The sequence below is a fragment of the Ipomoea triloba genome, chromosome 1, assembly GCF_003576645.1.
Source record: "Ipomoea triloba cultivar NCNSP0323 chromosome 1, ASM357664v1".
NCBI lineage: Eukaryota > Viridiplantae > Streptophyta > Magnoliopsida > Solanales > Convolvulaceae > Ipomoea > Ipomoea triloba.
Window position 1 is genome coordinate 4,913,661 of NC_044916.1, and position 25,535 is coordinate 4,939,195.

The 25,535-nt window shown below is 35.2% G+C and overlaps 2 protein-coding genes across 4 annotated transcripts; one reads left to right on the forward strand and one right to left on the reverse strand.

Annotated features, from left to right (window-relative positions):
• Window positions 1–460: 460 nt before the first annotated feature.
• LOC116027012 (seipin-2-like) lies at window positions 461–3,592 on the reverse strand. The gene is made up of 2 exons (XM_031268445.1): window positions 2,278–3,592; window positions 461–1,234 (listed from the first exon to the last, which is right to left on the reverse strand). The coding sequence occupies exons 1-2, from the start codon at window positions 3,463–3,465 to the stop codon at window positions 749–751; spliced, it is 1,674 nt and encodes a 557-aa protein (XP_031124305.1). The 5' UTR covers window positions 3,466–3,592; the 3' UTR covers window positions 461–748.
• An 11,249-nt stretch (window positions 3,593–14,841) lies between these two features.
• Window positions 14,842–20,936, forward strand: LOC116023653 (probable LRR receptor-like serine/threonine-protein kinase At1g07650). 3 transcript variants are annotated; one of them, XM_031264656.1, is made up of 24 exons: window positions 14,842–15,002; window positions 15,112–15,289; window positions 15,720–15,791; window positions 15,879–15,947; window positions 16,037–16,108; window positions 16,195–16,266; window positions 16,355–16,426; window positions 16,637–16,705; window positions 16,784–16,855; window positions 16,965–17,039; window positions 17,142–17,210; window positions 17,345–17,413; window positions 17,620–17,685; window positions 17,791–17,859; window positions 17,948–17,983; window positions 18,069–18,103; window positions 18,234–18,610; window positions 18,692–18,887; window positions 19,005–19,142; window positions 19,231–19,349; window positions 19,456–19,666; window positions 19,779–20,016; window positions 20,107–20,320; window positions 20,425–20,936. In XM_031264656.1, exons 1-24 carry the CDS (start codon window positions 14,903–14,905, stop codon window positions 20,719–20,721), a joined length of 2,985 nt encoding a protein of 994 aa, XP_031120516.1. In that variant the 5' UTR covers window positions 14,842–14,902; the 3' UTR covers window positions 20,722–20,936. The 3 variants fall into 3 exon arrangements, with proteins under 3 accessions (XP_031120516.1, XP_031120528.1, XP_031120521.1); XM_031264668.1 differs by having other exon boundaries at window positions 20,170–20,320; XM_031264661.1 differs by having other exon boundaries at window positions 16,364–16,426.
• Window positions 20,937–25,535: the final 4,599 nt, after the last annotated feature.

Here is a 25,535-nt window from a genome sequence, read left to right on the forward strand (position 1 = left end):
AGGTGGCCTTGGATCTATGGTATAACTATTGATCTTGCGGATCAACAAGAGAGCATACTACAAACGAAATTGGGCCTTGGATCTATGGTATAACTATTGATCTTGCGGATCAACAAGAGAGCATACTACAAACGAAATTGTTTCCACTAGACATGATTGAACTTAATACCATTGAAAATCATTTTCAATAATATCAGGTCCAATATCTGATTGTGCCTAATATTATATGGAATGATTTCTAATAGTACTAGGAAAAATATAAAATGGTTTTAATAATCAGTATTATTGACACTTCAAATAATACAATCATATATTATAGTATTATTGAAACTTCAAATAATACAATTTATGATTGTATATGGTATTATGAAAACCAGTATTATAAAAAATTATTTTCTATGGTACCAAGTACAATCTAGTAATGGAAACTATTTCAATATTACACATTTCATGCATTGAATGAGAAGGCTAAAGTACAAGAGCCTAAGAGAGAGTTGTATATTATCTTTTGAGGAAAATTACAATATACAGAGTTACAGACTGTTTTGAACATCAGAAACTAAGAGAGGTATCTATTCATCTATGGTGTGATAAAGATGATGCTTTCTGGGTTTGAAGAAAGAATAAAGGGGATTGTAATTCTTGTTAACATGGCTATTCTTTACAAGGGTAGGAGAAAACGGAAAGTGCATCGACAAGAGATCTAACCATGCGAGAACGCTTAATCAGGTAGAAAGGGTGTGATCTGCTAACCTTGGGTTGAAGGATTGTTCCTTGAAGCGTGATTAGTAGGAGGAGATTGCACCAATCGTATTCTTGGGATGATGAGTGGTTTGCAGCAGAGTAGAGCAAACAACAACTCTACCGTAAACAATGTCATACTAATCCATACGAACAGAGTCGTCTTCCAATACCATATAATCCTTTTGTGTAGAGGGAGTTCAGACTCGAGAATTAGAGAGGCGGAATATAGTTGAGGAATTCCACCTCCTGGATGAAATTCAGCTCGTTGCTCTATGATTACCCGGATGCAGGAGATGGGCATATCACCTTCGGTGAAGCCTTTAAACTCTATGTCCAAATCTTGGGATTCTGATGAGTAGCCTGTAATTAGAGGAACAGCCTTGAGGAATGTTGACAAAAGGCGTATAGGCAAGCTTTTGAAGTACAGCATGCATGGACGCCTCGAGCTTGCAAGTACCAGACCATTGGATGCGAGGAGATCAATCCTAACCTTAAAAAACACATACATATGGAATGAGTAACTAGAGGAAACAAAAAGAAACAATAGAAACTATAAAAACTAGTGTTATATGAATCCTGCATTGGCAAAGCTACCATGTATCAAGGGCAAACATCTCAGAGTGTAGATAACTCACAAAGCAACTAATCTAGTCCAAGGCCCTTCCAAGATTTAGCAAACAATAGATATGGTAAAAGATACAAGAAAAAATTCACTTGGGGTTGATAAATAGATAATACAGTTTATAAGGATTGGAAGAAACACAAAAGCTAGCCATGAATTTGATGATTTAAAATTGCCATGTGAGCTCATCACATCTGTGTGTGTGTTTAAGTCACATAAGCTTGTCATATTCTGACCAATTGATCCCAACCATAGACATACTTTAAAAAAAAAAAAAGAAAAAAGTAACATAATCCCGGAATGGTTTATGCAGCTTGATCTGCAAGAGGATTATGTAAAGTAAAAGTGCTTGCAGATTATGCAAAGGGTTTCATAATTGTGTTGAAAGAAACAGACAGAATGTCATGCTGCTAAATCAATCTTGAGAGAAGACACCTCAGAAGATATAATTGATGCAAGAACTTATTTAAGTCAGCTTCCAATATATCTAACCACCATCAACCTGAAAACCTACACTCAATGACTCAAACTGTTGCACAAGCTATTTCATCTTTTTATACTCCACTTAGTATATTCTTTCTCCCCATATTTAGCAGTGTTCAACTGTTCATCAGAAAAATACAGACCAGAATCTATGCAATGGTCAAGAGTCAAGACAAGTGAATTTGAAAGAAACAAGCGAAAGTGTAATGCTTTGCACCAGGCTTATAATTATACTCCAAAAATTGTTTTTTATGATCAAACTACATGACAATTTGTGTATTCAACGAACACTTGCTCTCATCTACATTAGAGAAAAAGCAATGAAGGACTAAAATTTTGGGCATTCCTAGCATCATCCAGGACAATAAAATGGATTTAAGAAATGAAGAACTTCAAGCATTCAACTTCAATGGTTGGAGACAGCATACCTGAAAAACTCCAAGATTTCTGTTGTAATCTGACTCGGGAAGTATCAATTTTACAGTGGCCTGCAACTTATGCTTAGGAGGGATAACATGCACCCCATCAACATTGCCAACATCCACCTGACCCCTAAAATCAATTAGCCCATTCACCCCCTGGCATCCCATAATTGGCACAAATGCCAGAGGGCTTTTCTCTGTATAATCAAAATTTAAATTCTCCAGCATCTTTATTGGTTCTTCCACCAAATAACTTAACAAGACACCACCTGTAATAAAGGCCAACACCAGCAATCCTACCAAAACAACTGCAACATATACAGACCACAAGAATCCCCACCCACATTTCAGCCCAAATCTCCACACATATTTATGTTCTTTAAACCATTCAGAAACAAAAGACAAAACATTTCCAAATACATAACTGAAAAGTCTAACACTCTTTTGAAGTAAATACCGTTTCCCACACCTCACAACACGAAATGGATCCATCAGAAGCGTATAGGTGGAGTACACTGTTCGTATTGGGAATAAAAAGAACTTCATGGTCAAACTTATAAAGCTTATAAGCAAATTAAATTGGAATGCTATAGCCTTTATCACTAAGTCAGCTAAAATTACCAGAATATTCGAATCATCAGTTTCTCTTGTATGTAAATCAACTCGCTGAAAGTTATTTAGTCCATCATTTTGTCTATCCGGAATGACGGAACTCGGTTTCCTTTCTTCGCTCAAGCTACTTTCTACACTCCCTGAGCTCACACTGAGCTCAACAGGATCCAAATTTCCCGGCATCTCATTTTCGTTCATTTCATTGGATTCCAAATTCTCCAGGCTCTCGTTTTCCTTGGAAACTACCATGCTCGTTTGGCTCAAATTCGAACCGTTTTCTAAACTCACCGATGAACTAGGATCCGGAGCGTCTAAGCTGGATGTATAGCTGGAAACCGTTCGTCGACGCCGGAGATTCGTCGCCGGCGGATGAGAATATTGATTTTCGATCATCACTTCCGGCTCCGGGTAGGTTACCGACCCGATAGGATACGTTTCCGTCGGTTCCGGTTCCGCATCCGAAAACACGTCGCAGCAATCGTCGAACGGGAATTCATCGGCCGCGTCGTGGAATTCCGTCTCGTCATCGGGACTGTTCGTTGTCGTCGTCGCCGCCGCCGCATCCTCCTCCATCAAATCCATACGCTAAAAGAGGCGTATAATTGTAAGTATATGCGTATGTACAGTACAGATTATTTGGTTAATTTGAGAAGATGGAAAGATTGAAATGGTGAAAGGAAGGAACCGAACGAAGATTATGGAAATTTGGATTAAATAAGCGCAAGAGTATACTGTTAAGGTGTTCCGATAGGAACCAGCGCTTTATAGGGATGTACGCTCTGCTTAACTAATCTGCGTTGCTCTAATTATTGTGGGAGTAGTTACGTAGCATTGCAGCTTCAAAACCGTCTGACAAAATCGTATGGGCTTTGGTATTTACCGAATTTAATGAGTTTTTTCTACTTTTTACAAACAGTCGGTTTGGTTTGCTGGAAAATATTTGAAGGAAATGAAATACAAATTTCATGGAAAACAAATTACCAGGAAAATAGATTCTATTGTTTGGTTGGTGGAAAAGAAATTATTAGAAATATGAATTCCATTGTTTGGTTGGATTTGGAATGGTAAAGAATTATGAATATAAAGACCAATATGTTCTTAACAATTAATAGTGATAATAAATTATAGGAAAAAGTGTCAAATTGGCCCCCTAAGTGGGGTGGATAGTGCAATTAGACCCCCTAACTGAAAAAAGCTCCATTCAAATCCCTAAACCGGTAAAAAGTGCAATTGAGTCATACATGACTTGTTTATCAGGTTAAATTCAGTTAAGGGGCCTAATTGTACTTTCCACCCAATTTAGGGGGCCAATTTGATACTTTTTCATTTTTTATTTTTTTTTTCAAAATAAATAATTTTTATTAATTAAAAATATTATTTATTTTTAATTTAAAAAAAAAAACAAAAAAAAAAAGAAGAAAAAGCCGACTATTGTTTTTGTTTTTGTTTCTTTTTTTTTTAATAATTGTTTTTATATTATTAAAAAAGTTTTATAAAATTATTTTAAATAATTTAAAAATAATAATTCTATATAATTTTTTTTTTTAAAAATGAAAAATTACATGTTTCGTCCATAGATTATAGAATAATTGTAAATTTTTTTTCCTAAGTGTTGGTTATACTCACTCTTTGTCTCTAAGTTATCATTGATGCTGCACTTTTTTATTTTTTATTTTAAAGACAAAGAGTGAGTATGACCAACACTTAGGAATTTTTTTTTTACAATTATCCTATAATCTATGGACGTTTTTTTAAAAAAAATTATATAAAATTATTATTTTTAAATTATTTAAAATAATTTTATAAAACTTTTTTAATAATATAAAAACAATTATTTAAAAAAACAAAAACAAAAGTCGGCCGACTTTTTCTTTTCTTTTTTTTTTAAATAAAAAATAAAAAATATTTATTTTGAAAAATAAAATTAAAAATAAAAAGTGTCAAATTGGCCCCTTAAGTCGGGTGAATAGTGCAATTAGGCCCCTTAACTGAATTTGACCTGATAAACAAGTCACGTAGGACTCAATTGCACTTTTTTGCCTGTTTAGGGGGCTTGAATGGAGCTTTTTTCAATTAGGGGGCCTAATTCCACTATCCACCCCACTTAGGGGGCCAATTTGACACTTTTTCCTAAATTATATTATTTTGATGAGGGTAGAGTTATCCAATTGCTCAATACTTTCTTCCCAAACTCTTTGGAAAACAAAATACCAACTCCTAGCATAGAATTTGTTTTCCTCCACTTTTGGGAACTCAAGTTCAAATGGAAAACATTTTCCATCCAACCAAACAATGGAAAAACACATTTTCCTTCACTTCATGGAAAATCTTTTCCTACATCCAACCAAACACCCCCTAATATTCTACACCGTATTAGTTTTATGATAACAAATATTAAACTAATAAACAAAAATAGTGTACAAAAATCACTAATAAATACTAAATAGTTAAATATCAATGCCAAATATCACAATGGCACAAATACTCTCTACTCCATTAAAGAATAAAGGGTCTGGCATTAGAGCATCTACATCAAAGATTTATTGTTGATTTTTGGAATAGTGTTTGTCACATGGAGGAAAGAGATGGTAGGATAGAGAGAGAGGAGAGTTGCTTCTTGTTATTATGGTTTTTGGAAGAGTAGTAGTCTAACAGTGGAAGCCAAGAAAAGAGGGATGATGTGCGTGTTTCGGGCACAACAGGCGCCTAGCGGGCGCACTGCATGCGCCTGCTAGGTGCGTTAGGCGCGTCTGACAGATATCTTTTTTATTTTTCATTTTTTAATAAATCAAAATTTCTTTTCCTCACTCATTTTCTCTTTCTTAATCACACTTACAAAAACTTCTAAAAAACCCACAAAAATCTCTACTACTAAGGATGCTCAGGTTCATCCACTCATGTCTTGTTTTTGTTTTATTTCCGCACTCTTGCACTTTGACAGTCCCACTCTCACTTCCAATAGGAATGTCAACGGGGTGGGGTGGGGCGGGGAGTACATACATCCCTATTCTCGAAACCCCACCCCGATCCCCGTCTCCATCATTGCCAAGAATGAGAAATCTTTTCTCATCTTTATCACCACAGGGAATTTTCGGAGACGGGAAATCTCCATCTTGGGTCAAATTTTAATAAAATTAGTTTTTTTTTTGTTTAAATAATAGTCAAATTAGTATAATTCACAATAGAGTTTTTTCCACTTTTGGTCCTATGACTTTAGTGTCTCTGTCAATTTAGGTACACGACTTTCATTCCTGACATAAGTAGTGCTTGACTTTGGTTTTTTTGCCACTTTTAGTCCTTGACTTTGATTTTTTTTCCACTTTTAGTCCTTTCGGCCATGAGAGCAACAATTTTTAATCAAAATCAACAAATTGTTGTGCCATTAAGGGTAAATAACGTTATTTAATGTATTTATGAATTTATCAAAAGACAATTTTACCCTTAATGGCACAATAATTTGTTGATTCCAATTAAAAGTTGTCGCTTAAAAAGCGAAGCATAACAAACAAATAACGTTTCTTTTTCCTATTTTTTCTATGATTTTATTTATAAATATATTTATGACTTTATCAAAAGACACTTTTACTCTTAATGGCACAACAATTTGTTAATTTCTATTAAAAGTTGTTGCTCACATGGCCGAAAGGACTAAAAGTGGAAAAAAAAAATCAAAGTCAAGGACTAAAAGTGACAAAAAAATCAAAGTCAAGTACTACTTATGTCAGGAATGAAAGTCGTATACCTAAATTGACGAAAACACTAAAGTCATAGGACCAAAAGTGGAAAAAACTCATTCACAATATTTAAGTAAAAAACTAAATATTAAATTTTTAATCTTAGATTAATCAAATCTACATTAATTCTCAATAACAATCAAAATGTCAGATATATTATTTAAATAGTTTTCATACAAAATATAACACATCAAATATCCAAATACAATAAAACATATTTCCCTTGTTTGTTTGAAGAAGCAACCGGTGAATATGTCGCCGATCTTAAGTTCCCAAAATCTTAAAATAACCCTCATTATTGTTTCAAGAAGCAACTAGTGAACTTGTCACCGATCTCAGTTTTTAAAATCTTAAAATAATCTTCATTATTGATTTTTACCTGTGGATAACCGGATGTTGAGTCCAGATACACAAAAAATCAAGTTGATGTGTTTAATTACAACTTTTAAAGTTTAGATGTCTAATTACTTTTTCGTATAAAATTTATAGTTTAGTTGACTATTTTCTCAATAATATTTAAAATGGCTACTTAGCCAACTTTTTCAACAATTTTCATATAGTAATGATTGGATTAATTAACTTGGGTGGCCTGAATTAACTAAATCCGATTAATTAAAGGAATAGAATAATATAGAGACAATGTACAGAGCTTAAAAGAGACAAAGTGCCTTGATTTTTGTTGCTTATGTAATGAGAGTACAAGAGATGTAATAATAAGACAAGTTATATCCATTAGGAACACAAGAGCTTGATTTATACTTGGCCTCATCTCGTAACCACTCTATGCGAATCAAGTGCCCCCGCTCGGAGCGGGTGGTTATGATCCCGCTTGGCCAAGCCCTCGACCTCCTCAGTCGAGCCCATGGACCCTACTGACCAACCTCCTAGGCTCGGGTCGAATTACCCAGAAGTGGCCTCATAGCTAGTTTTGGTGCTCCTAGGACCAACTACGAGGTCGACCTTTGAGACCCCAGGGCCAACTATGGGGTTGGCCTTGAGCTCCCGAGGCCACCTACAGAGTCGGTCTTGGGACCCCCGAAGCTGATTACGGGATCAACTTATTTCGAGTTGGCTTGATCCGCCTCATTGGATCGATTTACTCCGAACCAGCATGTCTCTAATATATCCATCAAGTAATATATATTTACTTCTTTGGCAGAAATATATATTTTCTAAACTATATTTTCTCAAAACAAATACTCCGTAACAGCCAAAGATGAGATGGACGAAATACTTGAGTGGTGGTATTGCCACATTGGAAGCACTGTATTCTGAAAATGATTTTATCGACTTTATGATTATCAGTTGTATTATTTCTGCATTATATATAAGTCGCCGTCCAATAATGGTTGTCCAAACTTAAACAACTCTGAACATATTCAAATAATAATATTTTGTGCCCCGATACAGCTCGCTAGATGATCAATCAACAATAAAATTGGCTATTAGCAGTAGGGTGGAGATGCTAGGGGAGGTTGTTACGGTCTAGAATTAGTCCGATTAAATTAAAAAACTGGGGGTACAAATAATAATAATTAGTTTTTTTCTAGCAATTTTTCCTTTCCAATTATGGTTGTGTGAGATCAACATTACATTGTACACTTCTATGCACAAGGTCTCCTCTTCTTTAGATTTTGAGGTAGCATTACAAGCTAAGAAAAATCACAATTCGCGACGGAACGTAATTCATTGTCGATTCGCGACTTTTTGTGACGAAATCAAATTTCGTAGTGATTTTTGGTATAAAGTGAGATAAAAACTTAAAAATTTTGGCGCTCACATTTAGTGACGGAGTTTGTAATGGATTTAAGTTCTGGAAAATGCAACTGTTGATATTTTCGTCACAGTTTTGTGATGGAATCGACGATGAGAATGAATTCCGTTGCGATATTTGGTGCAAGTGCAAAGTGGGAAATACTCCCACATAATCTTTGCGCTAATGAATTGACGACGGAGGGTGACGACAGAAATAGCGACGATTATTTTTTCCGTTGCGAAAATATTTAATTTTAAGTAACGTTGATCTTTGGAACGGCATTCTTGTAGTGTAGCCGTGTAGGACAAGTATTTGGGTGCCCCTCAGTAGTTTCTAGTGTCAGATGACTTGTTACATGGGCACAAATTAGGGGGTGCGGTGTCTATGTTCAAGTGTCGGATGGCTTGTTACATGGGCACAATTAGGGCCTTAGGGGGTTGAAATATAATTTGAACAATTTTTTTTTAAATTATTTTTATTTATCAATATTTTAATATTGAACACGAATTATTTGCTCATTGCGTGTACAACATGCTTGTATAAATATAAATATATGTATTTGCCCCCACCCGCCTCAAACTTGTTGAAAAATTTATAGTTCCAAAAGAGGTGGCCTAATAGGTGTGGCATCGTATCTAAATGTCGTGAGTTCATTTTTTGCTAACAACCTATTGATTGTATTAGGACTCTCTGAGTTTGAGTCACGTTAGGACTAGCTATCCTACTCTACCTGAGACTCCCCTAGTATATATATCTCCTATTCCTCATCATTGTAATTGTTCAATTGAATCAATACAATATTCAGTTCTCATCTGGTATCAGCTAGCCTAGGTTTATTTTCCAATGGCTGACGGCTCTATTAATTCTTCCGAACGGACCGTTTCTGATGCAGCTATTTCTTCTGCTGTTTCTTCCGCAGCCGCTTCTCTGTCTGCTGCGCATCACTATGTTAGCATTAAGCTAATGAACAAGAATTTCTTGTTTTGGAGGACGCAGGTTATTCCGTTTCTTCGTGGGCACGACCTCATGGGTTTCGTTGATGGCACGAACTCTTGCCCTAATCGTTTTCTTCCCGTTTCGGAAGGCTCCTCCGCTGCTGCTGCTCTACCCAACCCGCTGCATGCTCCATGGGTGCGCCAAGATCAGGCGGTCCTTAGCATGTTAATTTCTTCACTTTCGTCGGAAGTTATGTACCTCGCAATTGGTTGCACTACGTCGCGTGATCTCTGGTTGGCGCTTGAGCAGGCTCTCGCTTCTTCCAGTCAAGCTCGAATTATGCATATTCTTGGACAACTGCAAACAATACGCCAAGGTGATGCCTCCGTTGTCGACTACATTGCTCGTGCGCAAGTTATGGTGGAAGATCTAGCTCTTGCTGGCCGTGCGGTTCCTTTGGAGGATCAGAATATGTATATTTTCAGAAGTTTACGTCCAGAATATCACTCTATCGTAGCCTCTTTGAATGTTCGAGGTCAGCCGGTGCGTCTTCCCGAACTCGCCGATCTCCTTGGCTCGCATGAGTTCGCTACCGGTGATAGCTATGGCAGTGTTCCAGCCCCTGCAGCTGCGGCTTTTGTTGGCCAGCGTGGTAGTGGAGGTCGGTCGCGGTCTTGGCGTAGCGGATCGAATCGCCGCGGTGGGAATCAGTCACGTGGCGGTGCTGTTTTCGCCGACCAGCAGCAGCAGCAGGGCGGTGGTGTGCAGCGTGGACGTGGCTCGCATGGCGGTGGCAGGTCACGTGGGCGACGTGGTGGTAATTGGCAGCCTCAATGCCAATTATGTGGCAATTATGGCCATCTTGCACCAGCCTGTTTTTCTTTAATTGGCCGTGGACTCCAAGCTCATTTAACATATGCTGAGGATGCGCCGAATCTTGTGTCTGACTCGCATCTTTGGATTCCAGACACTAGGGCGACAAATCACGCGACCCCTGATATTGCTGCGCTCTCTACATCTGAAGAATACACTGGTGGTGATGCTCTTCGAGTTGGTGATGGTACAGGTTTGCTTATTAGTCATACTGGTCATGCTTCTTTTTCTACCCCGTCTAAAGTATTTAGGATGTCTGATATTTTACATGTTCCTGGTTTGTCTTCCTCTCTTTTATCTGTGCAACGCTTTGCAAAAGATAATAAAGTCTTTTTTGAGTTTCATCCATCCTTTTTTTTTGTGAAGGATATAGCAACCAAGGCAATTCTTCTTCGCGGCAATAGTTGCGGTGGTCTCTACACGTTGCCCATTCCGAAAAACAGTCCCCGTGCGTTTATCTCGTCCCGTGCTTCCTCTTCCGTATGGCATGATCGTTTGGGACATCCTCATCAACGAGTCTTAGATCGTATTCTTCCTTTTTGTTCTGTTAGTGGTTCTAGTCGCAATAATCGTTGTCCTTCTTCTTTGTGTTCTGCGTGTCAATTGGGCAAGTCTACTCGTTTCCCTTTGCCACGTGTAGACTCTGTTAGTTCGAATATTCTTGATTTGATTTATACTGATATTTGGGGACCAGCTCCTGTTTTATCTTCTTCTGGTTATCGTTATTTTGTTCTTTTTGTTGATGACCATTCTCGTTACACGTGGTATTATCCTATGAAATTGAAGTCTGACTTGTATGCCATTTTTGACAAGTTTCGTGCCTTAGTTGAACGGTCATTTAATCGCAAAATTAAGGCTATTCAGTCGGACTTAGGAGCTGAATACAAAAAGTTACATACTGTTCTTCTTCAGTTAGGGATTAATCATAGACAATCTTGTGCCTACACTCATGAACAGAATGGCCGTGTTGAGAGGAAGCACAGGCATATTGTCGAAACTGGTCTTACTCTTATGGCTCGTGCGTCTGTTCCATCTCGTTTTTGGGACTTTGCTTTTGAAACTGCTGTTTACTTGATTAATAGAATGTCATCTAGTGTTTTGCAGAATTCTAGTCCTCATTTATTGTTACATAAATCTTCTCCCTCATACTCTTTTCTTCGTGTGTTTGGTTGTCTTTGTTATCCTCACTTGCGTCCTTATAATCGTCACAAAATGTCGTATCGGTCATCTCCTTGTGTCTTATTAGGTTATCCTGAGTCTTTTAGGGGGTACAGATGCATGGACTTAACGACTAAGATTTATATCTGCAGACATGTACACTTTGACGAGAATGTGTTTCCCTTTGTTAGTAGGGTTGCTGTGCCATCTCCTCCCTCTGTGCAGAAGCCGTGGGCTGAATCGGTTTTACAGGTATTGCCATCTTCTCTTGCTGATTCTGCTCAGGCTGATTCTCCTGTCACCACCACTGCTGCTCCTACTCGTCAAAGAAGACGACCCCGTGGCAAGTCCACACGTCCGACTGTTCGCTCCCATGCAATGGCTACGAGGAGTCGGTCTGTGGCTCCACTTTTGGCTCTCTCTGCTCAGGCCTGTCCTACCGAGCCCACTTGCTACACTCAGGCAGTTAAATTTTCTGAATGGCGAGAGGCAATGGATCTGGAGTTCAATGCACTTTTGCACAATCAGACTTGGGTTCTAGTTCCTCCTCGCCCAGGTATGAATGTGATTGGGTGTAAGTGGGTTTTTCGTACTAAATGTAAAGCTGATGGTTCAATAGAGAGGCATAAGGCGAGACTTGTGGCGAAAGGGTTTAATCAAGTTCCTGGTCAGGACTTTTTTGACACCTTTAGTCCGGTTGTGAAACCCACTACAGTCAGATTGCTTTTGAGTTTGGCTATTTCCTCAGGTTGGGTGGTTAGGCAGCTTGACGTACACAATGCATTTTTGAATGGTGATTTGGCTGAGACTGTTTATATGCGTCAACCACCCGGGTATGCTGATGCTCAATTGCCTAATCACGTTTGTCTGTTGAGGCGTTCCTTATATGGCTTAAAGCAAGCTCCACGAGCTTGGTTTAATCGGCTGCATACTTTTTTACTCTCTGTTGGGTTTATAGCTTCAAAGACTGATGTGTCATTATTCTATTACTCTCGTGGTTTTGCATGTGTGTATCTTTTAGTATATGTTGATGACATTTTGGTAATGGGGACTGATGAGCTACTAGTGTCTGATTTACTCTCTAAACTGTCTAATGCTTTCAAAATTAGAGATCTTGGTGAACCTGGTTTCTTTCTTGGAATTGAGCTAGTCAAAACTAGCAATGGTGTTATTCTTTCTCAGCAGCGGTACATGTCAGACATCTTGAAACGGGTTGGAATGACTGATTGTAAACCTCTCGCCACTCCTATTTCTACATCGAAAACTCCATTGCTTAATTCAGATTCATATGAAGATCCAACGAAATACAGGAGTTTGGCTGGTGCTCTCCAGTATCTCACAATTACATGGCCAGACTTATCCTTTGCGGTCAATCAATTGTGTCAACATATGCATGCTCCAACATTGTCTCACTGGGAGCAGCTAAAACGAGTGCTCAGGTATGTCAAAGGCACCCTCTCATTCGGCTTGCGTGTAACTCAGTCAAATTCTAGAGAGCTTCATGCTTTCTCTGATTCTGACTGGGCTGGTTGTCCTGAGGACCGTAAATCTACTAGTGGGTATGCAGTGTTTCTTGGCACCAATCTTATCTCTTGGGTGTGCAAGAAACAGAAGACAGTTGCAAGATCATCCACGGAAGCTGAGTATAAAGCCTTGGCTGATGTTTGTGCTGAGGTCATATGGATCATGTCCTTGCTGCGTGAGATCAAAATTGATGGCATCCTTACTCCCAAATTATGGTGTGACAATCTTGGTGCTACTTATATGTATGCGAATCCAATTTTTCATGCAAGAACTAAGCACGTGGAGATTGACTACCACTTTGTTAGAGATAGGGTTGCCAATGGAGATATTCAGGTTAACTTTATTTCCACAAAAGATCAATTAGTTGATATCTTTACAAAAGCTTTGCCCAGTCCTAGATTTTCTTTTCTTAGGGACAAGCTTCAGGTTAGTAGTTTACCCTGCGCTTGAGGGGGAGTATTAGGACTCTCTGAGTTTGAGTCACGTTAGGACTAGCTATCCTACTCTACCTGAGACTCCCCTAGTATATATATCTCCTATTCCTCAGCATTGTAATTGTTCAATTGAATCAATACAATATTCAGTTCTCATCGATTGAACTCATCATATATGATTTTTCTTATGCATACATTTACATAATGGTTGCAGCTTTCACAAAAAAAAAAAAAAAAAAAAGAATTTCATCCATCAAAATTATATTAGTGGTAACAAACTTTTATATACTTGACTCCTTCCAATTCTCTAAAGAAAACTTAGCAACAACATTAGTTTGATTTTTTATGGAGTTTTTCATGGACAACTAGGAGAGACAAATGAAGGAAAAAGAGAAAAGAAAGAAAAAAAGATTCTAATGGGAAAAAAAAATAAAGAAATTGAACAGTTTAGGCGCGTGCTATCTAGGTGCGCATATTATGCTGAGCGCACAAATTGAGTTTTGCTTTTTTCTTTTCTCTCCCAACTTAGGTCCCATTAAAAACTTACACTTGCAAAATAATATTTGTGTAAAAATCAATTTCTCATTTGTCAAAAACTTAAAGTCTAGTTTTTTCTACCTGTAAAAAATATTTAAAAATTTCAAATGGGGTTACTCTCCGCCTCTAGCTAGTTAATTTTTTTACAGTCTCAGATCATTTGTATCAAAATAATAGTAATAATAATATTTTGTGGTACATTTTAATGAATTAGATGGGAACAAGTAATTATAGTCCACTTTACCTTAAATTTCTTTGTTCATGCACGTCTGGCATGCAGATTGAAATGAATTCATTGGTTATTGGAAAGTAAAGAAAGGTGAGAGTACAATGAATTATTGAGTTGTTGACGTGGAAGACTTGGAGCCATATCCATCTAAATTTCCCAGAAATTTACTCAGAGTTGAAAATATTACCACATGCAACAATGTTATAAGTTCAACTTTCAGCAAGAGCGATTTATTAATTTAATTTATTAGTTTGAGTCAATTAACTATGAACAACATAGACTAGTTTATCTTCTTGAAATTGTGATCATTTACCGATTATGATTAAAAGGCGGGATTTATCTAATACACACCATCAGATAATCTAAACTTGAGCATAAACTTTCTTATGCTCAAATCTGGTATTTCATAATCATAATCTCCTAAACCTACTTAAAAGTTAAAACACATTTATACACAACATAATAAAGATAATTGAACTCATAAAAGGGTGACTTCTTTTAAATATACATGTTATATCATCATGAGACTAAATATAATTACTTCTAAAGTTGGAACAAAACATAATGATGGCACAACAATCAAGTATATTTTAAAAACATGAAAAGTAAATCAACAACAAAGCGATAAATGTATCATTCTGCAGGTTTAAGATAGAATCTTGCTCAAATCTCATAAGGCCATATATTTGTCCTGATTTCTGGGTCCACTTGCACAGACCTCATTGACTCATAGTCAATTGCTACTTTCTTCTTTACATAATTCTCTCTTTATTTATTATGCACAATAAATATATTAAATAACACACTCATTGCAGCTGATCTTCCCCAGAACTCAACCATGTCAACATCCATGTTCATAATCCTCATACCAATTATACTACTCTCCTTCAATGCAAGATTCCTTGAAGCACAGAGTGGGCATCTTCCTCAAGATGAATGTGAGCCCCCTCAGTTCTCTGTTCTAATCTGTTGTTTTAATTTCTTTATGATTATGAGTTTTCTGGCATTACATATGTATTAACACCTAGCTTTTGTTGAATATGGAAGTAAATGCACTCAAGGAAATAGCAGATCAACTGGGGAAGAAGGATTGGGATTTTAGCCTAAATCCTTGTGACAACAAATCCAACTGGTTGACACCACAAGGGAAAGATACGCCTCTGTACACTAATATTCTCACTTGTGATTGCACCTTCCCTGATGGTATTTGCCATGTGCAAAGCATGTAAGCTTTTTCTTCTATAAAACATCACACATTGTTCTAAAAATAGTCTCTATTGTTTGTGTAAGCAGAAATTTGAATTGCATTTTATTGATTTCGAAAAGATGAAGGTCTAAAAATGATCGAATTGATAGTGAATGGCGAAATAAAAGTTCCGGGATGACACATCACATGGTTCTTGCCGATAAAAGGCAGAATTTCCTCGCCCCTAAGGGCACACAGGTAGTGGAGGGTAAATGTGACTTAGCTACCCATTAAGTGAAGGGACAGATATCGGGTACCTATAAAGAGTTTACCACTGGTTGTAACTCCCACTTTGTTTCTATTAGGCTCCATCCTATGTACTTGCCTACAATGTAGCGAACCAACTGAGTTTCCTGTACGGGCAACATCGTACACATGGTTCTAATAGTTGCTATTGTTGTGTAAGCAGAAATTTGAAAGGACAAGATCTTCAAGGTGTCCTTCCTCCTGCCTTGGTGAAGTTGCCCTTTCTCAAGATAATGTACCAATCTACACTTTCTACATTTATGCAATAATCACCTCTTCTTGTTGATATTCTCTGCTTGATTATTAGTGTTATTTTGTGAAGTGATCTCACTCGCAACTACTTAAGTGGTACAATTCCTCCTGGATGGGCTTCTATGAAATTGGAACTTATGTAAGTTGTGTTTAATTTGTACTATAACCAAAGCTATTCAAGTGTAAGCCATATCTTCTTGTCCATGGTAAAGAATTGAAAATTTGCAGATGTGTTAATGTGAATCGATTGTCTGGGCCAATTCCGAAATATTTGGGAAACATAACAAGTCTGGTATATTTGTATGTCCCCTTGCTCCTCTCACTCTATTATTTACACAATCAGAACTTCTGTTTGGGTTTTGTTCTAACAACAAATGAATTTGCAGAAACCTAGAGAACAATATGTTCAAAGGAAGTGTTCCACCTGAGCTTGGGAAACTTGTCAACTTACAAAATCTGTAAGCCTTTGTTAATCACCACCTGGGCTGAATTTTAATTTTTTGGGTCTCATTTGTTTGATGCTTTCTTTATTTTTGATTTATGTAGCATTCTTAGTGCTAATTATCTCACAGGTGAATTGCCAAAAGAACTTAATGCCCTCACAAAATTGAAGGAGTTGTAAGTGCTTTATCATGCATAATTGCTTATATTCCTAATTTATGAATGTTGAGCATATATAATATATAAACATAAATGTGCAATCTAACTATGAACTTAGGCTGGAGCACATGTTTCAATTATGAACATCTTTTGTTGTTTAGTTTCTTTTATATATACTTTATTATGCTCACTTTCCGTGTGTCCTCGACTCTTTGGAAATAAATGCAGTAGGCTCAGCAGTAATAGCTTCACTGGGAAACTGCCTAGCTTTCAAACTTTCAAAAACCTTCAACAACTGTAAGAATTTAAATGCAACACTTTAAAATTGAAATTTCTGGATGAAATAATTTTTTTAATGAGAAGCATGATTGGCAGAGAGGTCCAAGCGAGTGGTTTTGAAGGGCCCATACCTGAAAGTATTTCTGTACTGACAAACTTGATAGAACTGTGAGTTAAGATTTCCTTTAATTTGACGATTTAATTAATACTCACATTTTTATTATATATTATATATATATCAAAAACTTTTATGGTTAAGACTTAAATGAATTTGCAGTAGAATCAGTGACCTAAATGGAGGTGGTGTCTCCAGATTTCCTACATTAAAGCAAATGACAAACATGACAAAGCTGTGAGTAATGCCTTTTCTTTCCAAAAAATGACCTTAATTAATAAGTTTCATAATTCCACTATGAAGTGAAGTTATTTATGCAAAAAATAATTTTTGGTGCAGGATGTTGAGGAGGTGTAATATGTCTGGAAAAATACCTGATATAGCTCACATGACAAGCTTGCAACAACTGTAATTTCTGCAACTTAAATCTTCTTTTGATCCTTCTTAGCTGAGAATTTTGTAGGTAAATATGAAAAAAATTGTCTTGTCTCCTAAAAGCATATTTTTCATTCTCCTGTTTCGTTATGATATTGAGTTTGCAGAGATTTGAGTTTTAATAATCTGGAAGGAGGGATTGATGGTCTTAAAGGTCTTGATAAACTGCAGTACATGTGAGTAACAAATATGCATAAGAAACTTCCTTTCTATTTGGGCATTTTGTTCTAGTAGAAATTAAAGCTCCTTTCTATTTGGGCATTTTGTTCTAGTAGAAATTAAAGCTAATCAGCATTCTAGTTATTTTGTCTCATACTTGGATTTGGTTAATTGTGTGTCTCACTCTAAACTACTAAGTTGAATTTTGTGCTACCTGTTCTAGATATTTAATGAACAACTCGCTTAGTGGACAAATACCTCAATGGGTTCTAAATCGAGATTCCAGATTGTAAGTTCAGTCTTATATATTAGATTAGATGTAGGATCGTCTTCCATATATATCTGAATATGAAGTGAGCTATATAACTAACATAATTGAAAAGATGGTGTGCAGTTACACAGATCTTTCTTATAATACTTTTACGGAGAACTTGGTGTCACCAATTTGCAACCGGGAAGCCTTGTAAGATTCCGCCTCTTATAATATGCATCTACTCTATTAAGTGTTCCTTCAAACATGAATCATTTTAATTTTCTCATTTTCCTATCAGAAACTTGTTCAAAAGCTATAATGGAGGAGAAAATGAGTAAGTTTTAACATCCTCTAACAAACCTTAATGTTATTTAGTCTCCGAAGATTTCTAACTTTATCCCACTTTTGGCTTTGTATAGAAAAATTGACCAGTGTCTAAAAAACTGCACGAATGGTAAGTGATAAGCAATGAGAAGCATTTCTAATTGACAAGTGGAAGCCTTTTCTCTGTATATCTCTGTATGGATAATGTCTAGCTTGTTTTTTTTTTTTTTTTTTTTTTTTTTTTTTTTTTTCATCTGCAGATTGGTATTCATTTTACATCAATTGTGGTGGAGGCAATGTTGTGATTGGTGACACTACTTATGATGCAGATCAAGATTCTACAGGCTTTGCAAAATTTGTTCCCGGTAGAGAGAACTGGGTAACCAGTAATACAGGGTATTTTTGGGATAGAGATTTAACACTATCTGACTATACAACAACAAATGCATCTGTCATCACGGGAAAAGACTCTCAAATCTACCAGACAGCTCGCTTGTCTCCTTTATCTTTGACTTATTATGGACGTTGTTTAGCAAATGGAAACTATACTGTGAAACTTCATTTTGCAGAGATAGTTATGAGAGATAATAGATCGTTTCAAAGTCTGGGAAGACGCATATTTGATGTTTATATACAGGTCAGTTGAGAATTTTGTAGTTTAAACAGACTCCAATGATTAGGTGATGTGCATTTGACTATAATGATTTATTGGCTACAGGACGAAAGGAAATTAAAGGATTTTAATATTGAAACTGAAGCACAAGGAACTGATAAAGCCTTGATTAAACAATTTCAAGCAGTTGTCAGAGATAAAACTCTAGAAGTGCGCTTTGAGTATGCTGGAAAAGGAACAACGTCATCCCCAAGTAAAGGAACATATGGCCCTTTAATATCTGCCATTTCTGTCGAATCTGGTAATATTTTTTGCTACTATTAGCCAATTTTGTAGATTTCTTTTTCATTGTTCTATATAGTTTCAAAGAAATTAAAGATATCTAACTCACTCTCATGCTTTTTCTACAAAACTGCAGATTTCAAGCCCCCCAAAAATATAAAGATTTTAATTCACACTTTAGTTGCAATAGCTTCTTCTTTATCTCTTATTTTCATAATTCTCATTCTCGTTTGGTGGAAGTTCTACATTAGAAACAAGACCTCAAGGGAAAAGGGTAATATTTCCATGTTCTCTGCAGATTCATCCCAAAATATTTTGTTTATGCAGTAGCAATTTATTTAAAAGTAATTCTCTTGGTGCAGAACTACGAGGCCTTGATTTACGAACTGGTTTATTTACCTTTAGACAAATTAAAGCCGCTACAAACAATTTTGATGCTACAAATAAGATTGGGGAAGGTGGTTTTGGGCCTGTCTACAAGGTATAGAGAAATATGAATATTCATATAATCAGTTATGCTCACACTTACTATATATAGATGCTTATCATGATGATGATGTTGGATCTTTCCTTGTGTATAAAATTAGGGTACATTATTGGATGGCACAGTTATTGCCGTGAAACAACTATCATCCAAATCAAGTCAAGGACACCGTGAATTTTTGAACGAAATAAGCATGATTTCTTGTTTGCAGCACCCTAATCTTGTGAAACTTTATGGGTGTTGTATTGAGTGGAAGCAGTTGTTGTTGGTGTATGAGTACTTGGAAAACAACAGCCTTGCCCATGCTCTTTTTGGTAAATTTGAAATCTTTAATTATTTCAGCCACTAGTCAATAAAAGGCATAAGGCAACAAGACATAATATAATCTTCCTTATATAAGTATTCTAAGTAAATATTTAATTACAGGTCCAGAAAAGAGTCAACTAAATATAGATTGGCCAACCCGACAAAGAATTTGTGTCGGTATTGCAAAAGGTTTAGCTTTCTTGCATGAAGAGTCGGCAATAAAAGTTGTTCATAGAGACATTAAAGCTACCAATGTGCTTCTCGACAAAGAACTCAATCCAAAAATTTCTGACTTTGGTCTAGCTAAACTTGAGGATGACGGGAATACATATGTCAGCACAAGAGTTGTTGGGACAATGTAAGTCTTATAACATAAACACTAGACTGTAGACTGCAAATTTATTTGAATGTTTCTCTTACATTTTGTATTTCCAAATTTGTCATATAGTTTAAAGAAACTGTGGACTGCATCTGCTTCTCATTTTTCACTCATATCCCAATATAATGTCAGGGGATACACGGCTCCTGAATATGCATTATGGGGCTACTTAACATTTAAAGCTGATGTCTATAGTTTCGGAGTAGTGGCACTGGAAATTGTTGCCGGCAAAAACAACATGAAATTTCGTCCTAATGAGAACTACGCTTGCCTCCTTGATTGGGTGAGATGCCAATTATCAAACTCATTATGCATAGATTATAGACATGTCAAACTAAGTGACCTATTCTTATATTATGTTGTGTTGTATTTATGCACAATTTTCAGGCACTTGCTCTTCAAAAACATGGAGACCTAATGGAGTTAATAGATCCAAGATTGGGTTCTGATTTGGACAAAGAAGAAGCGCTCAGAATGATCAAAGTGGCTTTGCTTTGTACTAATCCTTCACCAGCCCTTAGGCCATCCATGTCTGCAGTAGTCAACATGCTTGAAGGTCATGATGATATTCTTGAGTACAATTCCGACCAACATGAATTCAATTATCAAGCAATGAGTGATTGTTACAATGAAATGCCAATCGGTTCAAGTGATTCTCTCAACAACACCAACTTTTCTTCTTAAGATTAAGAAAATTATTAGTGAAAAATTGCATGCTCCAAAAGAAATACAAGATATTGTATGTCAAATTTGTATGAGTCATTAAGAAACTATGCAAACTGTACAAACTAGTTCTATGAATCCTGCACTTGTATTGCTCCCAAGTATGAAGGGCCCAACATCTCAGAGTGCAGACTATTCACAAAGCTAAGCAATTTCCTTCAAGGATTTAGGTACAATGGGCAGTTGGTTAGGGTTTCTGATTTTAATTTGGGAAAAAATTTTAACATGTAAAAAAAATGATATCTAGAATCAACTAATTAATGTGGTATTCTAGTGATAGACAATCCTATCTATAATACCCAATCCTATTTCATTAATCAATCTGCCAAAGATCTTGTGATTTAGTGGCACTCGATTGCACTCCTATATGGAAGGGAGTGAGTTTGAGCCTCGTGCTTCAGTAGGTACAGAGTCAGTAGTACTCAAAAAAAAATTTCATTAATCAACCTTAATGGCTTTGTTTGGTAATTTGCTAATTTACACAATTATATTTTGCTCAAAAAGCCATTCACTAAACAAAGCGAAAATATCTGACAATTGATATTGCAATTTTCTTCTAAAACTAATGACTTTTTGATTAGTTAAATAATTGAGACTAATCTGGATTTGGCAAAATTAAAGTTAATCTTCTTATACCATAATAATTTTATTAGTAGTCTATTTACTAAAATAATTGCTGAGGTTGGTAAATTTATAATAATCATTGCGTATAAAACAATTGTCACACATATCATTTTTTAAAGGGAAAATGTGTCCTTGAATTATGTGCATATAACAGTTTTTCCCCTTAATTATTAAAGTGACGTTTTCCCCCCTTAGTTATTTTAAAGTGGCAATTTCCCCCCTGTAATGTTAAATTGACATGTTTTCCCTTAAAATAACTATTTCATTTATTTTTCTTCTCTAACTAATTATTACTAATATGTATGAAAGATTACAGTTCGATTCGAACCTAATCAGACACTATAGCAATTGAACCTAAATAGTATTAACGGTTAAGGTTATGATTCAGAACGGAAAAAAATAAAATAAAATAATTGTTGAATTTAGACTATTTTTAAAATAAGATAAGAAATAAAATTATAAAAATAAATAACTAAATAAATAAATTTTGATTGGCGGTTCAAAATCGAAATTGGAACCGGACCGAATCGATTTATCAAAATAAGTGTTTGATCATTTTCACTATATATGACTGCGGTTCAGTTTTGGTTCACGATTCAACAATTATTTTATTTTATTTTATTTTTTCAGTTTTGAATCGTAACCATAACCGCCCATACTATTTCGGTATGATTGCTACAGTGTCCGGTTAGGTTCGAACCGAATCGTGGTCATCCATACATATAAGCAATGATTTGTTGGAGAAGAAAAATAAATGAAATAGTTATTTTAAGAACAAAAATGTCAATTTAACATTACAAGAAAAAAATTACCACTTTAATAACTGTGGGGGTAAAAATGCTATTTACATATAACATAACGAGAAAAAATGTCATTTTCCCTATGTTAAATTATTGGGTTTTTTTTTTTTTGTCTAAATACGGAGTAACATTTTTTTATTTGAATAAATAGTCAATCGTAACACGCAAGTGAAATTTTTTACCACCAAAGTATGTGTCATATTATTAATTAGAAAAAAATTTAATCCCTTATTTATATACCTGCAGTAATTCTCATAGTTGATAATTAATTTATGCATAATTCATTCCCAAGTTGTGTTAATGTAGCTATTTTATATAATCTCTCCCTTCGTACATATAACCCTATATATTACTCCGTACAAAAATACTTCATGTACATACAACCCTATATATTAAGGGTAGTATATACTCGTAGTAAAATATTGGTCAGCGGTTCAAGGCACGAAAATAGAGAGCAACAGTTGAGTGATAAGATGGTGGTCATGGTCGTCATTACTATGGCAGAGGTGTTGTATTACATAGAATTATTATCTCTATGAAGTGATAAAAGTTGATAAAGTTATCTTCATTTGGTAAGGCTTAGGAATATATCAGGGAGTAAAAGTAATATTTTCTTGTGTCTGTGCAAAGATCCTTTGATTGTAGCAAATATGTGATTAGTATTATTTTTGGTGCTCAAAGGTTTATATTAGCTGTTTTTGTTTCCGTGCTGGTCAACACTCTCTCAATTAAGTTCATTGTATTGTGATTGATCTATCGTGGGTGGTGGCACACCTTTAGAGATCGATGGTGATTGCTAATTTCTTCGTTACCAAAAAAAAAGTTAAGAAGTAAATATTAATTCATACTGAAATACATTTCCAATATGAAACAATGTCTTTTCTCACATTCATTTTCCAACTCTACGAGTATGCTCTAAAATTTAATTTTTCATTCACTTACCATTGGAAGCTAAATCAACATATCATATTATATTGTTTGGGAGTTGGGACATGCAATAAGATTTTATTCTTCGCAAAGAATCTCATTCTAATTTTTGACCTTCGAGTCCACATTGTTGTTCCTTCAAAAATTTGAATATAATGCAGGTAAAAACACAATTCAATTGCATATTGTTATGCCTTTCAGTGCACAATTTTATACATTCTAGTACATGATTTTTTAGCCTTCCAGTGCATATACTGTTTTGGGAATGAAATATGGTACAAAATTAAATGTTATAGAACATAACCTACTAAAATTTTGCCTTGGAGTGTACATTTTTGTGTCTTTTAGTGCACACTATTGTGCCTTGGTGTGCACATTATTTTGCTTCAATTGCACATTGTTATCTCTTTGAGTGCACATTGTTGTGCTTCAAGTGCACATTATTCTTCTTTCAATTGTACATTGTTATGCATTTGAATGCATATTGTAGTGATTTTAAGGATTTGAACAGAATGTAAAAACACATCAAATTACCAAAATGTCACCATATTTTTTTTAAATTTCTTTCATTCTAAGCTGTTGATCTTGACTAGATGGCTAAAGTTTAACCCTAATTTTCATGTGACAACACCTTTGTATTTAATCTCTTATATATATATATGGTTTAGGGTTTAGGGTATTACTCACACACATATGAAATTAAAACGCTCACTTTGAATAATAATCTTCTCCCAAACTGGTAAGAGCCTTTAAAATAGTTAATAGACCTATTTAGAATAAATAATGATTAAATATGAGATGGACGAAGTATTTGACTGGTGACATTGCCACTTTGGAAGCACATTAATTTATTCTGAAGATGATTTCATCGACTCTATCACTATTAGTTTTATTTTCGTATATATGTTAAGTCTCCATCATATCCAATAATAAATGCATTTCCCACTATACCAGCTCCACGTTGCGATAAGCCTTCCCTACTACTATGATCAATTGTCAGGATCAAATATAAAAGAAATTATAGTTAATAGATACCATCAATTGTTAATTAGAATCAAATGCCCAAAAACTAGTAAATGAACAATTTTATTTCTTTATACTTACTTAGCAATCAATGTCACGTTTCGATAACAAGATATTGAACTCTACTTTTCGAACTACCGCCCAACAATTTCATTCCACATTTTAATGAGTTGGTTGGAAAGTAATTGTTGTCGATTTTCTTTTATTCCTCTGTTCATGCATGTCTGGGTATGCATATAGATTAGTGGCCCCTGCGCATTATTCAGATAATTCGAGTCGACATTTCAAACTTGAATAGAATTTTAATCGGAAAATCATTATTTTGGTCCTTCAATTGTTTTTCAATTGTCAATGTACTCCTTAATTTTCAAATTCAACTAGTTGATCATCGAATTATTTAAAATTTCGTCAATTAAGTCCTTATAGAATCAAATTGACGAAATTTTAAAAATGGAGAAATCACCATTTTTGTCACTCGGAAGGGTTTAAATCGTTTAATTGACAATTTTTTTAAACAATTCATGGTTCAAATTAGTTAAAATTTAAAACTAAGGACTACATTAGCAGTTGAGAGAATAATTGAGAGATAAAATGGTGATTTTTCTAATTTTAAATTTATAACAAAGCCAATTAATTGTCAAGTTGGATAATTTAAATTATGATGTATCAGAATATAAAATCAAGTTGGATCAAGTATCAAAATTTGAAAGAAATGAAATATGAGATTCAATTTCAAGCATCTTGTAATTTATTTCATTCATCAAAACTTTAAGACCTGGGCAACATCTCCTCCTTGTATTTGGAGCATTCCTGATACTTATTAATATTTATTCTATTTTATTTTTATTTTAACTGTAATCTTGTTTTTTAAAAAAAAAAATTAAAATAAGTGGGAGATTGGGTTCATTTTTATTTTTTTTTGAGATTGATTCTTTAGATATTTGAAAGAAAAAAAGATGATAGTACAATAAATTATTGGTTCGTTGACTTGGAACTTTGAAAGACTTTGGCGTCACATTAATCCGAGATTCCAAGAGATTTACTTCAGTACGGAGCATTCAATGAGGGAAAATGCTACTTATATGCCTGAGGAAAAATATTATTTGAACTTTCAAATTTTATTAACGATCTTTATTATTTTACTTAAAATTTTTATGTTAATATTATTATTGAAACTTACAAAATGAAAATAGTTTGTAATTACTTCACAAATCATATGGTAAAAGTAAAGAAGTAGAGATAAGGAGTCCATACAGTAAAATTCTTATATGAGAGTGTAGTACTGTAGCATGGCCGTATGACAATGACAAATCCATCAATCAATTGACATGAAAAGAATGAAATTTCTCTTTCTTTAGTACTCCGTATTAATCATTAAACCAACAACCAATCCATAAAATC